This window comes from Betta splendens, chromosome 5, assembly GCF_900634795.4.
Source record: "Betta splendens chromosome 5, fBetSpl5.4, whole genome shotgun sequence".
In the NCBI taxonomy this organism is placed as follows: domain Eukaryota; kingdom Metazoa; phylum Chordata; class Actinopteri; order Anabantiformes; family Osphronemidae; genus Betta; species Betta splendens.
In genome coordinates this window covers 9,601,147-9,617,270 of record NC_040885.2, presented here as the reverse complement: position 1 = coordinate 9,617,270, position 16,124 = coordinate 9,601,147, and the positions used below count along the sequence as shown (strand labels likewise).

Genomic DNA, 16,124 nt, shown 5'->3' with positions numbered 1-16,124 from the left:
TATCAAACCAGCTGAACCCATTAGTGTTTAAATATGGAGCTGATGAAAAACAAACTACGAATGCACACACACACACACACACACACACACACACACACACACACACACACACAAATGCATGTTAATTGTTCACCTTCTGCTTTGGTGAAAACCAACACCACTGACATGGAGTATCAGCAAACAAATACAACCAAAAATCTGATTTTTCTTTTTCATTCTGTTCTTCTTGTGTTTACATCTTTGCCAAAATGTCAAACAAACACACAAATACACATTATTGACTCAGCAAATGACACCATAAACTGTGGTAATGAAATGCTGTTTAATAAATGTATAAATATTAGTAAAACCCACGTTAAAACTACATTGTTTGTTTATTCCACACCAGAAATGAGTTGCTACTGTATACTTCATTTGGTTCTAAAATCTATCATCTACCATTGAAATCCTTTCTACCTCTTGGCCACTAGATGGCGCTAAAACACAAGCGAACGGGAGACTCAGTAATGCGCGTGACATTACCGACGCTGCATTTATTGCAGTGGGGAGTGTTTTATGTCTACAGCCACATTAACGCTTGGTTTTCTAATTCCGACCCACATCCTCTAACCAATAGATTTTCATGAACAAGACTAAGTACATACTCCTCAGTAGAACCGTAATAACGAGGGACCGATTTCTGCTTATTTCGCCTCAGTGTATTAGTGGGTCCTCTATTCACCTTCCTGTTGTTTTTGACCCGGCCACTAGGTGGCGCCTGGCAACCTGACGCCACCCAGAAGTGGTAAAACCCTTGTTGCATCAGAACCAAAAGGTTACGAGTTGAAATGGGGAAAGTTCCGATGGGGAATTTAAGCATGACCCTGATATTTATACTGGAAGCGTCATGAAGCGTCACGTGCCCCCCTCACGTTTGAACTACATCTAACAGAAGATGAAATCCTCTGAAAATGTAAAGGTACAAGTGAATGTTACTTTTTACTGTATACAGAAATATTCTATGGTTTGATATAGAAGTAGATCTTAGCATACTTTGCTGTTAAGTTAATGAATATTAATATTAATATTAATACTATTGGAGACTAGGATTGTAGAGCCAGGTTAGTAGGTCTATTTCCCACCTCTGGTCCCAGATGAACCTACTGACAGAAACCACCTCAGTTCAGAATCATCTCTGCCGAGTAAATGATTCACTGTGTGATCACGTGTGTCTTGATTTGACAGCCGCTGAAATTACATTTACTTGTCATCCGGCACTGAAAAATCAAGTGGTGTTTCTTATTAGTAGTAAAGCCTCTAATGGCTCTGAAGCCTGGAGCGCGATTGGCTGATCACGTTGTTGCTAGGATACGGCTCTATGGTATGCCTCGGCAACGCTGAAAAAAGATGAGGAGAGGAAAAGTGCCATATAGCATCATTTAATGTTGGTGGTCTACAGTGTAACCATAAAACATGTAGAAAATATTCACAAGGCGATGCAGTTAGGTGACAATACATTTATTTTAATCATATATCTTCAAATAAAAGGTTTATAGTCAAGCTCATGGTTCAAACGCTGCTTTCTCTTTGCAGTCTGTAGAATAATGCATTAAATGTCTTACAGTCATTTCAATACTTACTTCATTTACATATCTGCATAACCTACAACCTGCAATCTAATAAAGGGTACGAACCAAAAGTTATATACAAAATGTACAGCAGGACAATTAAACATATAAGCCATCAGACACGGTCTAAAATGACCAATAATTTCTCCATGATTACCGCAAACAGGTACAATGCAACTTACTCTCATTTCTTAAAAATGTTATATAGATCTCAATCACAAATGGGTGATTTTCATAACAATTTCCCACATGACATGAAAATAGCTTATGTCATTTCAACAGAGCAAAACACAAAACATTCTCCCAACCGTATCGTAGACATTTCTATTGCTATCTTATATATTGATTTACGAGGTTTCTCAGTGTATGGAAAGTGGATTTTACACAAATGCGTGAATGTACAGTAAAAAACAAAACTCATGCACATTTTTTTTTCCTCTGGGCAAGAATATGTGCTCTCTTCTTGCTGGCTCGGTGAGCTGCGGTCGACGGCGCCAGAGTCTAGTGAGCAACAACAGGCTCCTGCTGTATTTTTGGTCTCCAGAGTGAAAATGTTCTCTACAAACTCGAGGAGGGAGAGACGAGAACCGTGTGGTCCGAAGTCGACTTGAAAACGAAAACAACTCGAGGAAGAACACAGAATATGTTGTTATGGTTTTGAGTAACCCTGGAAGCAGCTGGAGGAGAAATGGGTTCGGGTTCGGGAGCCTCCGCCCCCTGCTGTGCTTCCGTCCTTCGCTGGCATTGTTCCGAGTCCGCTCGCAGCCTCACGCTCGCCGCCGCCGCCGCCGTCCGACACGCGGAGGCCGGCGGACTGTTCGTGGCAGGCCGGGCTCGCGTGGGCGGCGGGTTCTGCAGGCCGGCGCCTGGCTGAAGCTGCAGGCCGTGGCTCAGGGGTCGATGCGGAAGGCCAGGAGTTTGTCAGAATGCTGGTTGTTGAGCGTGCGCAGGTCCGGCAGGCGCAGCAGCAGCTTCGGGAAGAGCGTGCTGTCGTCCGGGCGCCGACTCGTGATGAGGGAGCGCAGGGCTTTTATTAGGTTCTCCTGCAGCTGCTCCACGGCTCCCACCTCGACTATTCCAGAGCGATCTGAGGGAAAGGAGGAGACATGGGTTTAGGCGCGGGACGTTCTGGCCCAGAGGGAGCTCGGAGGGCATGTGGAGGAGTCTTACCAGCTGACACCAGCACCACCGCCATGAACAGCGCCATCTCGTCGGGCTCCAGTCCCAGAGATCCCAGCTTCTCGCTGAAATCAAACATGGCGTCCAGTAGCAGCCCCATGCCCAGAGCCCTCAGCGACGCCAGGGAGTACGTCTGCCCGTTGAGGAAGGTCACGGTCCTCTCCTTGGGGTCGAACAGCGAGCAGAACCTCACCATCAGAACCTGTAGGCAGAAACCAGGTCAGCGCGGGGGTTCCAATGTGTGGAGCCGACGCGAGGGTGCGTGTCTAGGCGGACGTACCTGGAAGGTGCCGGACTTGAGCAGCATGACCTGATCGTGCTGGCTGAGGGTCTGGAAGCCTGGAATGCTCTTCGCAAACTCCACCACCTCCTTAACAGCAGGAGTGAAGCACTGGGAGAAGGACTCCCACACCTCCTGACTGGAGCGACTGGACGGCGCCACGGGACACGAGTTGAGTGGACACGCCTGTGGGCGGAGGGGCCTTTAATACGTCTATTGACACTGACTACTGACACAGAACCACGTTTGAAAAGAACTAACTCACCAGCACTTTGGCGCCGCCGTTCAGCTTCCAGGGGCAGGGGGCGTGGCCCCGGGCGTCGCCAGCCGGGAAGCCGTTCTGATTGGCCGAGTAGGACTGTGACGACGAGCCGCGGCTGACGGGGCACTGGTTCTGATTGGAGGTGTAGCTGTACTTGTTGTCGATGTTATCGTTGATGTTCTCGTTGCCGTGGACGACGGGGCAGCTTTTGTGGAGCCGGTACCCGGACGTCAGGCCCGTCTGCTCCCCCTGGACCGCTCGCGGCCCACTGGGCGCCGCGTGCGACAGGGCGGGGCCCACGTTGGCGTTGCCGGCGGCCATCTTGGGCGGCTTCTCGTCGGCGCCGTACGGCGGCGGCGCCGAGCCCAGCCCGTCGGCGGCCTGCCGCTGCGGGCTGCGGGCGCCGTCGGGAGGGGGCGACACCTCCATGTCCACGGACGCCGACTCGTTGAGGCTGTTCATGTAGCTCTGCATCTCGTCCAGCAGCCTCTGCTTCTCCCGCTTGGGAATGCGGCCGAAACGCACAGCTGGGGAGGAGAGAGCGACCTTTGTTAGCACTTTGCTAGCAGGAAACGGAGGGGGTTCAAACATGTAACATGAGCTCAGCATCCGACGCTGGCTGTGATCACTACACGGATTCTGTCTCCATCACAGCTGTACAGACGCTAAACCCTTCATCCCATCTTCCTCTTCCTCCGTTCCAGTGCTCCCTCCCCCACCCCCGTTCAATAGCTCACCTCCACTGACAGCACTATTTATAGCAGGCTGTATGCTACACTCCCCCCGCCTCCCTTTTCCTTTCTGCCTCTCGGTTGAGCACTTGCTCTCTCCTCTGCTGTGCAAGTAGGTCACTGGGCCAACAGCGCCGAGCATGATGTCATTAGCAAAGTGACAGAGTAAGTAAGTGGTTGAAAGGTCAGAAAGACGAGAGGCAGGTAGAAGAGGGGCCACGGGTCACTGGTAAGAAAAAAGGATGGAGACGCGTATTGATCATAGCTGATGCTGATTAAACATAACGTGGATGCAAAAATCTCATCACGGCTTTTAGGGGTGAGGCCATCATCACTGTGAGCTTCACCTTCAGATGTCTTTTAGTTACTTTTAACTGGATCATCTTGTATACAGTATATAGGGTCGCTACTAACAAATCTGATGAATTAGCAAGTGATTCTCCGCTTCACTCCCACATTCGTCTTTTTTTGGGTCAACTAAAAATGTTCGCTCCAGAAAAAAAAGAGAGAGAGAGATTTATTAACACCTAGTTCCGACGCGTCCCGAGGGGCCGGACTCCTGTGGTACAACAACGCAGTGGGTCGGATTAGCTGCAGTGATATTGTTTTCATTTACGCCGCGGCGCTGTGGCGTTCATGAATAACCGTGTTTCTTAAGTGATTGCTTGTAAATGTCAGCGTCGAAGAAGCCAAAACGCACGTCTGCGTGTCCTGGTGAGCGCAGCGGGTGATCAACAACTTTGTGCCCTAGTTCCTCAAATAAACTGCATTTGTCACAGTTTCTCCGTGACTGATGACTGCTGGGACTCTGTGGCTCCTCGCGCCATAAATCAGAGAGCGAGGCAGCGAGAAAAGGGGGCAGAGGCGAACAAAAGACAAAGGGAGGACGAGGAAGGAGAAACGTGAGGCCACGATTCGCGTTTCTGATGAGCGGCGAGATCTTCGGCGTCTCGTCAGCGAAAGCGCCCCCCTCAACGAACGTGTCGTGTCTCTCACCGTCTCGGGACATGCCCACGGACAGGCACTTCTTGAAGCGGCAGTGCTGGCACCGGTTCCGGTTCATGCGCATGATGAGGCAGTTCTCGTTCTTCACGCACATCTTGTAGTGGATGTTCTGCTGGATGCTGCGTCTGAAGAAGCCCTGGGGGGAGAGAACGAAAGGCGTTGAGCTGCGGGTCGGGCGACGGGGGAGGAGGTTGCTGGGGGGGGGGGGGGGGGGGGGGGGGGGGGGTCTCTGTTTGTCCTCACCTTGCAGCCCTCGCAGGCGTGGACGCCGTAGTGGAACCCCGACGCGATGTCACCGCACACCTTGCACAAAAGCACCATGCCGCCGGTCTCTGAAAGAGGCAGCACACCGTCACCACGGCTGCCGACGGGCACGGGAGGGGGGGGGGGGGGTAGGGGTGGGGGAGCGGGTACTCACTGGTGAAGGTGCCGGTGAAGCCGCAGGGCCGCTTGGCCGCCGTCGGGTGGCTGTAGCTCGACGACGAGGCCGCCGTCAGCTGGGCGACCGGGGCGCTGTTCACGTCGGGAAACTGGAAGACCATCTTCGGGGAAGGGGTGCCTCCCCCGCGCTCCCCTCTCTGCTTCAGGGCCCCGATCTCCTGAAAGGAGCCCCCCTCGGGGGACGAGGGCTGCGAGTGGGAGGAGGGCGACTGGGTCTGGTAGCCGCTTGACGGGCTGCCAGGGCTCGGGCTGGCGCTGCCGGACGAGCCGGCGTACAGGATGACACCACCTGGAGGGAGGGAGAGAGTCAGGGTGTTTACTGGGGAAATGCACGCGAAGACAATAGGAGTTACGATCTGATTAATAATTAATAAGGAAACGCGTCACAGCGAGAGCAACAATGGCTGAACTCCGGTGGTTTCTGTCAGACAGTGTTAGAAAAAGGCTCCGACGCTCATCTGTCTTTTGGGCAATAAACCCACACGCGCGTCTGATAAGGAAGGGCTCATTTCTGCCTTGGGCCCTAAAGGTCGCCCCTCGCGCCTCGCACACCTGACGGCGGCGCGCCATCTGACGCCGCGGGCGCCGCGAACCGGGCCTTTGTCTCGCGGTGTCACCGCGAGTCGGAAGTGCCCCGCGTTGGGCTCGGCAGCCAGGGTTCCTCCCTGAAGATGAAAGCCTGCCCCTCACGTGCAGCCTGAGCTCCTGCCCACTCGCTCTCGGCTCGCGCTGCTTCCTCACCCCCCCCCCCCCCCTCCCGCCCTCTCTATCCTCCTCCCCTCCCCTCTCGCTCTCCCGCCCCACTTTGGCTCCGGGCCCGCAGACCCATCTATCTGCCAGCCACCTGACCGGGAGCTCACATGGACTCTTGACACAGTTCCCGCCCGGCTCACAAGGCTCTTTGCGCAGTCCCGTGTAGACAACAGCAGCCGCCGCGCAATAACAGGCGCTGGAGCAGATCACGTTTGGAATAGAGAGAGGCTTTATGCAGCGGCTGCAGACAAGGGGGGGGGGGGCGAGCAAGACACGGGTACTTCACAGAATCACTAGAAACACCATAGACATTAAAATGACGTGCTCGGGGGCTCATCATATCATTATGCATTTAAATGACATGTCTGTCAGGGTGGGAGGGGGACGAGCCCGCTGAACGCAATTTACCCACTTTTAGGGCTCATTTAAATTCTCCCACACTGGTTGAAAACCAACAGGCGCTGCTGCAGCGTTAGGTCATTCATTTATTTGTCCTCGTACTGCTTTTCCCTGGATTCCCCGCCGCTTCGCTTTGCCCTCCTTCCATTGTGTGCTCCGTCTTCCTATCGGGGCTTTTCAATACCCTGGCGTGAAAGCCGGCCCACCGAGCCCGTTTCCCGCATGCAGAACATTGTCGGATTAGAACTTGTGGGTCACTAGAGACACGGATACTCACCGATGACCCGCTAGCGGCTCATATCAAATGACTGCTCTATTGTGCCAAAAAACCAGAGTGCAGCGGCCGAGTTTTCGGAAGCGCTGGAACTGTGACGATGTTACTACATGCTGTGACTCCGGACGCGTTCCCTCTTAAGGACCTTGACTCATGTGGGAGAAAGCCTCCCCCGTCTCCCGTGCGTTCTCTCTTTGACAAAACACGTGCTGCAGTACTGTTTAGCCCTAAGTGCCTCCTTAATTCCACTGCCCACACGTGTCGATGCCGCGTTTGAGGCAGTCGGGCCCGGACGGGTCGGGTCGTGTGCGCTCCTCCACACACACACGTTACATGTGCAATGTCAACTTCTACTTCACGCAGGAGCATCACCTGCAGAGGACAGAGTTCATCCCGTACTGTGTTACCACCTCAGCTCCACACCCAGATTCCTCTTTCACAACCACACCCCTCCGGAGTGAACACACTGCTATTCTGTGGACCTGTAACTGTTTTCCTGGAATCCGGTTGGACCGGGGCGGCGGAGCGAGCTCCTGGAATCACCGCCGCCGCACAGGTTCCAACATGTGACCTGCAGACTTAGCAGAACGCGGCGCTGCTAATCTTCGTGCCGGTCCTTTATGACCGCCTCTGTCATGTGCACCCCCCCCCCCCCTCCCTCCCCGGGGCGTGCATGCGGAGCAGGCGGCATCGCAGCAGCATGGATGCTTTACATCACATGAACGGCCGAGTGAGCCTTCGCAGCTCTAGAAAGAATTATTAATGATGCCACTGTTCACACGCAGGCCCTGCACATTCACGAGGGCATTCAGCACATAACAAACGAGGAGGAGGAGGAGGAGGAGGTCGTACCTGCTCCTTGGAAACACTGCCCGTCACAGAGTCAACCTTGAAATGATCTAGATGTGCTTTCCTTTTGTCGGTCAGACAAGCAACACTGAGCCTATTGTTCACGTTACCATGTGCACGTGAAACATGCACGTACTAAATTAGGCAACTTTGGAGCCAGGGCTGGGATGATGAATACATTTATTATCTTCATATGTCATTATTTATTGTTAGGCTGTCTCTATGAATAGCATTGGTGAGTCTCGCCTTTTACTCAAATATACTCGTAGTATCACATATATATTCAGCTAATAATAAACTAGTAGTAAGTAGCAAGTAAAGTAGTTCTAGTAGTAAATCTAGTTCATATTAATTAACGTGGCAGTTTTGACAGTTTAATAATTGTCAAGCAACTGTATAAATGGGGGATTTAATCTTGTAATTACTACTGCTCGGTGTAATTATAATAATGATAATGATACAAATAGAACGCACGTTAACAGGAAACTAGTTAAACGTGTCACTCACCAAATGTAGGTTAATGTGTTCTTTTGCGCAGGAAACTCATACCTACCGTTTGTAATTTGCTCTGTTGCAATTAATAATGAACAGGCGCGACGTGTCATTAGCACCAGGAGGAAGAGGAGCGGCTCCCGAACCTCTCTGACCCACTGACCAAGCTGTCAGCGCATACGGAGGAATCCCCGTGCGGAGCGGGCGCGAGCGGGGCGCGCGCGCCGGAGAGGAAGGACGGAGATGCTGGGGAATCATGCGGCGCACGTGGATGCTGAGGCTGTATACACGTGCTGTCAGCTCGAGGCGGGGTAGCGGCGTATTAGAAATCAGGCGCACGATTCCCAGCATCATCACGACCGCTCCTACCCATGATGCACCGGGAGGAGAGCGGAGCAGAAGACGTGACAATCATCGGCTAGGACTTTTAATGTCAGACTTCTGTTCGGCCACATAAGTGTGTGTTGTTGTTTTTTTGAGTCACTAGGCTGTGATGAAATGCATAATGACAGCCGTGGCAGTTAAAGCTATGGTGACCTATCCATCCAGCTTTAAATCACTCCCCTCACAGATATTTAATAGCCTGAGTTTTATTCCAAATATCTAGGTTAAACGCTGAAAACCATATCACCTAATAATCTACAAAGCCGCCGGAAATATTAGCCTCTCCGGATTTAATACTGACTTCTTGTTATATGAGAAAGCCAGGGTCTGCGCTCGGCTCATTCATCTGAGATCATGATTCAGGCGCTGGCAGAACAGCGTGTTTACTCCGGCACACGCACTTAAAGTCATGGCCAGCAGCCTACATGGATGCAAAACTTGGCACGGGCTCGTTGTTTTGATTCCGCGTCCGTGACTCCTCCTTGACTCAGCCCGCTCACATGTGTTTGGACAAAGGCTGTCAGAGCTCCGCCAGAACGAGCCGCGGCCAAGTTGAATGAATCACAAACGAACTTCACAACAATCTCTGAAGAGCAACATTATGAAGCAGCCGTAGACGCGAACATTAGACTAAGAACAATAATACTATTAGGTGAGATCGGCTCGGGGCTAATGACGCCCCGGGTCAGTCCCGCTTAAAGCCACTGAGAGGACTTCCCTCTCTACACACTCTCACTGTCTGCAGCCCAGAAGCACTTGGCAACACGCCACACGCTGCACGGCGGAATTACAGTAAAAACTCTGCCATATTCTTCCCACGTTATGAATTATTCCTGTGCGCGTGTCGGTTACCGACGCAGGTCGCGTATAATGTAGGTTACAGCAGGTTCAGCTGCAGGGACGGAGCCCTTTTCCCATATACTCTTATCCTGTTTAATATGAGGTGACCACAGCATTCAGACACTTTTATTTATAACAGGCTCTGCTATATTTATATTAACTGGTGCAATAACATCTGTGCTGGTATAAATAAATGTAACTCATACCCATAAAAATGTTCAGACAACTGAAGTTCCCATTTGCACAAGTAAATGGAAATTTAAAAATAATTACTTCTTACAGTCGAGCATTTTTCAGCATTTTGATTCAAATAAATGGCATAAAGTACAGTAGAGCCACTTACCACCAGGGCTGTTTTCCATGTTTCCTAGTCGGTCGGTTTCGTTGTGATGTTCCGTGCTACAGTGTGTAATTGTGGGCGCTTAGGGCTGGACGCACTGCCTCTGCTTGCCACCGAGGAGCTTCGTTGAAACGGGTGAAAGAGTCATGAACTGCCGCCACATAGAGAGTGTTTCCCCGAGCTCACACCGACAGTGCGCGCAGGGCATCGGGGGTCCGGAGCAAACCCGGTCAGCGAGATGAAAAAAGGGGTAGAAACGCAGAAGGCTACGGTGGAAACGTTAAAGTGGAATAAAAGCAAGTGTCTGGAAGGTCCGGGTCGTTCCCACGGCGAGTGGACGCTTCTGCTCTCCGTCTGCGCAGCGTGTGATGCCAGGCTGTGGTCAGGTGTGAATGTAAAGGCTCCTCTGGGTTACACAGCGTTCAGCTTCTTGCCATGTACAGTCACCATCAAAACATCGGCCAGTGTGGAAGTAGTTTAAACACTCCCCGCTCATCAATAAGCAACACGCGTCCTAAAATAACCGGCACGTTTTCAGGTGCCTGAGAAATGTGACCATTTTTTTCTCTTCTCTTTTTGTGTGTCCCTTGAACCGCCTGTTTGTTGATGTGTATCACGGATCTCTCTCTCTCTCTCTCTCTCTGTCACGCTCCCCCCTCCTCCTCCTCCTCCTCCTCCTCCCCCTCCTCCCCTCACGCCCCCGCTCCTTTACTCTTTCTCGCTTTCTCATTGGCCCAGAGCCCCGCGTGGAGACGGCACATTGGGCTCGTTCGACATTGGAATGGTGTTTTAAAGCTCTGCAGCATGTGCGCATGGCATGTGAGCTCGCGCTGCCCTACTGACACACATTTTATGCTAATGCGCCGCCTGGGCGCAGCGATAAGCCGAGGAGACGCGGAGGCAGGAGCGCTCACTCCGGCTCCGACGCCGCTCTCCGGTTTCCCGATCAAACCACACAATGGCTGTTATTGCCGGGGCGGCTCACCAGCCGCAAAGCCCCTATAACCCCACCAACCTCGAATGTGTTGTATATTAATAAATGTGTCCTTATTAAAACATTAGAACAAGCTCCATTTTAAATTGCTATTGTGTTCCTATGGGTTACAGTAGCCTGAGACGTGAAATCGATCCACTGTGCCCTAGTGAGCCCTCCCCTCCCTGCACCACTGTGCTCTGCTTTGACAACACTGCGCTCAGCGCTGCAGCTGTTATTATTATAAAAATACATCACAATAAATGCTGTTCATTGTACTAATGTAGCAGAAACAAATCACATCTTGTGATTTGTCCGAAAGGCTCACATTTCCCACCCGTCCGTGCCTTTGTTGTATACACTGGTCGCACACTGTGGCTTTAAGAGACCTTCCAGATGGTGCTTCTTATTGCTGCAGTCATAATTTGTCTCCCATTCATCTGTATACGGATTCGATGAGACGGTGGATTCACTGGCCCTGTTTTTGCTTTGTTCAACCTGGCTAAAGTTCGGCCAGTAGAATCTAAAGGCTCCCCCGCGTCCAGTGAGCCAGAGAGAAGAGACCAATCAATGCTGACGTTCTTGCTCCACACCTACATTATAAGAAAGGAAGCTGCTGTTAGGCCACACTGAGTATCAGGACAGGGACAGCTGTCATTCACCATGTATGGTTTTGAAACAGTGTCCAGTCTTTTCTCACTCAGCCCTTCGGCTAAAAAAGTAATAAATGAATAAACCGTAATTTCATATAATCAGACTGTCTCTTGGCCATGTTTTTCGTGTTAGGTCACAGTGACCTAAACTGACAGAAGCCCGTGCCAGAGAACAGGTTGATCCACCCCCTACTTTGACCTTCTCTGATTGGTTAGAAGATGGAGATTTGCTCAAAAGCCTTACAAGGAAATACCTACGCTGGAGCTGGGAGCGAACCAGCACATGATACGGTGGGATTTTGGAAACACGATAGATCATATTTTTTTTTATAATGCATGTCTGAGCCTTTATTTAGGCCTGTGGTTTATTCTGCTCTCCAGAGTACATAATTTGTGATTTATATACTATATAAAGTAACAACATATTCTAAAACATGTTTCACAGATGTTCAACCAGTAGTGCACATTACGTTGTGCTTCAAACCACAGCATTCAGTTTCACAGCAATTAGTAATGTCCCAGTTAAAAGATATTATTATTGAAGGTACACAGCCATGCGGGTGGAGTGTTGGGACATAACTCAGGTTAAAGATTCCAACAAACATGTTAGAGCAAAAGTCTGTGGCAAACAAGATATGTTTTTGTTTTCTGTTTTAGCTGTGGTGTCTTTTGTGTTAAATTCTCCATGACGTCATTTGTCCCTTTTTACAGACATTATCAAATGTATATTGTGTGTAATATGATTTAGAATAAAAAGGTTGTGATTAAAAATTGGTGGTTTTAATTAATAAATTTTAATAATTATTTATAATTTACGTGTAATTAGTTTTTTAATTCACAATTAAACACACAAATGAATAATAATTTGAAAATGAATTACTTTATAATAGTGTTTCAATAACAACAGCAAACCGTGACCAACATCATCTGAGGTGAAAGCCTGTGCACCTGCTCGCTGTTCAAACAGGGCGCATGCGCGAACACGTGGCACCGAACAGGAAACCGGTGCGTTTCTCCACCAACGAGTGGCCGTCTTTCCCCGGGATAGACGATCTGTGCGCGGCAAACAGCGGCACGTGCGTGAGGGGCGGTGCACACCGTGACTCCCCCTCCCCTCCGGCGTGTGTCACGTTTCCTTTCTCTTCGCAGATTGTGTTTGCTGAAAGCCGAAACGTCGCCGCAGATTGGCCGGGACGCGGCGAATGTAGGTCAGGAGCTGCTTGCGCAAACATGAGCGTCGTAAAACCGCCCGAATGTACCTGAAACCGCGCTGTCTTTGCACAGGGCGCCGAACAGCGCGCCTGTCGCTGGCAGCCACATTGACCATACAATTTAGGTCACGCGTCCCACCGTGGGGGCTGGTGGGTGTTTTTATTCACAACCTGTTCCTTATTGTCCGATAGCTGGGGCTGAACGAGAGACTCCTCACTTAAGCCGACGGAAAGCGCAGGAATTGGGCTAAAGGGCCGTGGGCTGCGGGGTTTTATCAATAGAAACGCCCTCGAAAGTCTTCACCCAAAACACTTTCTAACCAGTAAACAAGGAAAATGACTCGGCCCCACACGTGACTTTCTATTCCCACTGTTTTGCTCTGATCACGTGGGAAAAGTATTTGTATTAGTTTGCTACATTTGTGTGACCACTAATTTATAGTTTAAATAATTGTATTATTACATTTTACTTTGATCTTAGAATAAGTAATGAAGTCAGTTTGTAAAGGGGGTTGTGGGTTAAATATCCGTTTGGAACAACATCAGTTATAAGACGCATAAGTCTCAGTCTCTGGAGACTTTTTAGTGACGCTTTCATAAAACAGTAAAGCGGTTAAAGATATAATGCTTTATAATATTAAATATATTATAAATAATAATATATTATTAAAATATTTTATAGTTCGCGTTGCTGGTCGTATTAAAAGCTGGTCACATTATAATAATAACCTTCTTCATAGCTTCAACGTTTCAAACTTCTCTGACAGTGATTAAAAATTTCCGGCAGTTTGAAAATAACTTGATTTGCTGTCAACCGCTGCAGTGTATGCAATAAGTGGTTAAACAGCGCCTCCCCGTGGTTGAAACGAACAGTGCAGCGTATTCGCTCATCCAAATGCGTTTATTGGCGGATGCCACATGGGCCTGAATTGTCAGTTGGTGCTGTGTTAACTCTTAGCCATTGATTTGTTCCTGTGAGTTAATTTATGTAAAACGTTAAAATATTGTTTAGAATTTTGGAGATTTTGCATTATTTTGATTTGTCACCAGAAACATTGAAATACACATCAGCAAAATAAACAGACAAAAGTAAGGCAAAATAATGGTGTGAGTAAAAGTTTACAGTGTGTAATTCTCTGACCTCCTTTCCAGACGTGTGGAGGCTGCTGCTGCTGCTGAAGAGTTTCCATGGTGATGGGCAGCAATGGAAGAGGAGGATCTGCTTCACCTGCAAAAAGAGATGAGTTACAGCCAAAAACTATAATAAATGACTGCATCCGTGTGATTGACAGTCAGTTCAGAGGCAACAACAAAGTAGTCATCAAGTACCAGTTAGCGTCTATAAATGATGTACAGGCCTCAGTGATTGTGCTGTTCGTTTGGTAGCGTGTGTCCTGAGCATTTTAATTAGTCTCTTTTCCTTCTTCTGATATTTGCACATTTAGATGCGTGGTTGCTTAAAAAGCCTAAAACTCACTCCCTGCTTTGTCAGTTGACCCACATTGTAAGGGCTGGAACATGTGCGACTGGCATTTGTGTGTCATGCTGTTCCAGGTGTGCCGCGAGTAATTAATTGTTCAAACAATTAAAAGTTTTTAATTGCTTCTCTCACTTTGGGCCAAAGGTGAGTCTGCGATTTGTAAAGCTCCACGTGTGTGTCTGTAATCACACCCTAAATGGTTATTACCATACCTACCAGCCAGTAGGTCATTGGGACATAGAATAATTAAAATAAATAAAGAGCAAAAGCCAGAGAGAAGCATGATAATGGTGCTTGACGTGAGTGTTTTACTTCAGCCTCCACAGGGCATTCACAGCCACTGACAGGTAGACAGATTTGGCTGCAGCCGGCCAAGATCTGCTGAGATCCGTTGACGAGCGGCTTATTCTGAAGAGGTGCCAGATTATCCCGAGGGCGACGGCTCCACGCTGCGTGTGTGCGTGCTTGCTTTTGTTTTAGCGCAGTGAAGAAAGAGGAGACAGGTGCCGAAGGCGAGCGGCCATAGATCAGGGCACTTGCACCGCGTTGTCAGAGCCCTGACATATTTGCTTTTTAGCAGCTTTATAGATGACACCGTGTCTGCTGCTACGTCTAATTTATCACTATAATTAATTCCACTTGCAAAATTTGTTATTGATCGTAAAACGTGATATGCAGTTAGGAAAAAATGTAAGACATGAGAATAATATATTACCATGACATGACTATTGTGGAATTTTCCCTAGTTTAAAGAACGTGATTATGTTTTTATACTGAGTGAGATGAGAAGATTATAAAACGCTAGTTAGCTTAGCTTAGCATAGGCAGAGTGGAAACGAGGGTCAAACCGGTTGGAACATAACAAAATGCACCAGCGGCGCTGCAGCTCATTCACAAGAAAACCCATTTTTCAGCTGGTAACATGCTAATTACTGTTTGTTGTTTGAGTAGGGCCTGTTGCCAGGCAACCAGATGAGAGACGGTTACTGGTCCGGCCCGGAAGCGGAGGCACATGCAGTCGGCCCGTTTACATTTAGGCTAATTGTACAAATAGAATGAGTAGTAGGTGATTCTGTCGTTTAATACAGATGTGACAGTGGCATCTAGTTTATTACAGACTAACACATTCACCTGTCACCTCCCTCCCTCTCTCTCTCTCTCTCTCTCTCTCTCTCTTTATCCTTTATTCTCCTGCTTCAGTCGCCTCTGTGGATTCCTCCCTCGTCCAGTCACGTCATTTTCACGGCGCTGCTCCCTCCAATCACCATCTGTCCTACAGGCTGTAACACTTATACTAGTTTTCTGTAATTAGACAATCACTTCCACATGTGCATCAAACCCCTTCAACCACTCAACCCCTACCTCGCCCTCCCATCCGCCCACTGCCTCCTTTTCCTCCCTCTGTTTTTCTTATTTCCCCGTCTCACACTCGACTACCCTCTGCGTGCCCCTTTTTTTCTCTCCCCTCTCCTTCTGATTGAATTACCATAAGTGCCGGCCTCGGCCAAAATATGCCAGCTTGTCCTGGTTAAAACTGTCCTGTTTCATACGCGAGACTGTGCGAGTGGCCGTGAGCGCTTCGTGGCGCATGAGGAACGCGCGGCTCAACGACATGGAGAGGCTGAAGACAAGGAGTGGAAGCCCAGGAGTTAGACGGAGCCCGGGCGGATGGAGATGGAGGCGCAGTCGTAAAGCGGGAGGGAGAGGGAAGGAGGCAGTAATGATCGCTGACAGAGCTGGGTTCACGACAGGTTCATGGTGACATCATGGTTGAATTTTGGGGAACATTTATATAGGAAAAACTCATTGGATGCACATGTGGACCCCCACCCTGCTCTCCCTGCTGCCTTTTTTTCATTCACACCAAAGGCAAACGCACCCAATATGCAGATCGGTGTTTATCGTGTTTGTCCCCATGTGATTTACGCCCGTTCTGCCCAAGGTGGAACAACTGGCCTCATTTATTCCCGC

General features: G+C 49.3%; 1 protein-coding gene across 1 annotated transcript; it reads right to left on the bottom strand.

The window, feature by feature from the left end:
- Nucleotides 1-1,481: 1,481 nt before the first annotated feature.
- LOC114856096 (nuclear receptor subfamily 1 group D member 1-like) lies at nt 1,482-10,462 on the bottom strand. Its single transcript, XM_029151768.3, has 8 exons — nt 9,840-10,462; nt 5,483-5,794; nt 5,308-5,396; nt 5,056-5,200; nt 3,332-3,855; nt 3,067-3,252; nt 2,778-2,988; nt 1,482-2,694 (listed from the first exon to the last, which is right to left on the bottom strand). Exons 1-8 carry the CDS (start codon nt 9,856-9,858, stop codon nt 2,498-2,500), a joined length of 1,683 nt encoding a protein of 560 aa, XP_029007601.1. The 5' UTR covers nt 9,859-10,462; the 3' UTR covers nt 1,482-2,497.
- Nucleotides 10,463-16,124: the final 5,662 nt, after the last annotated feature.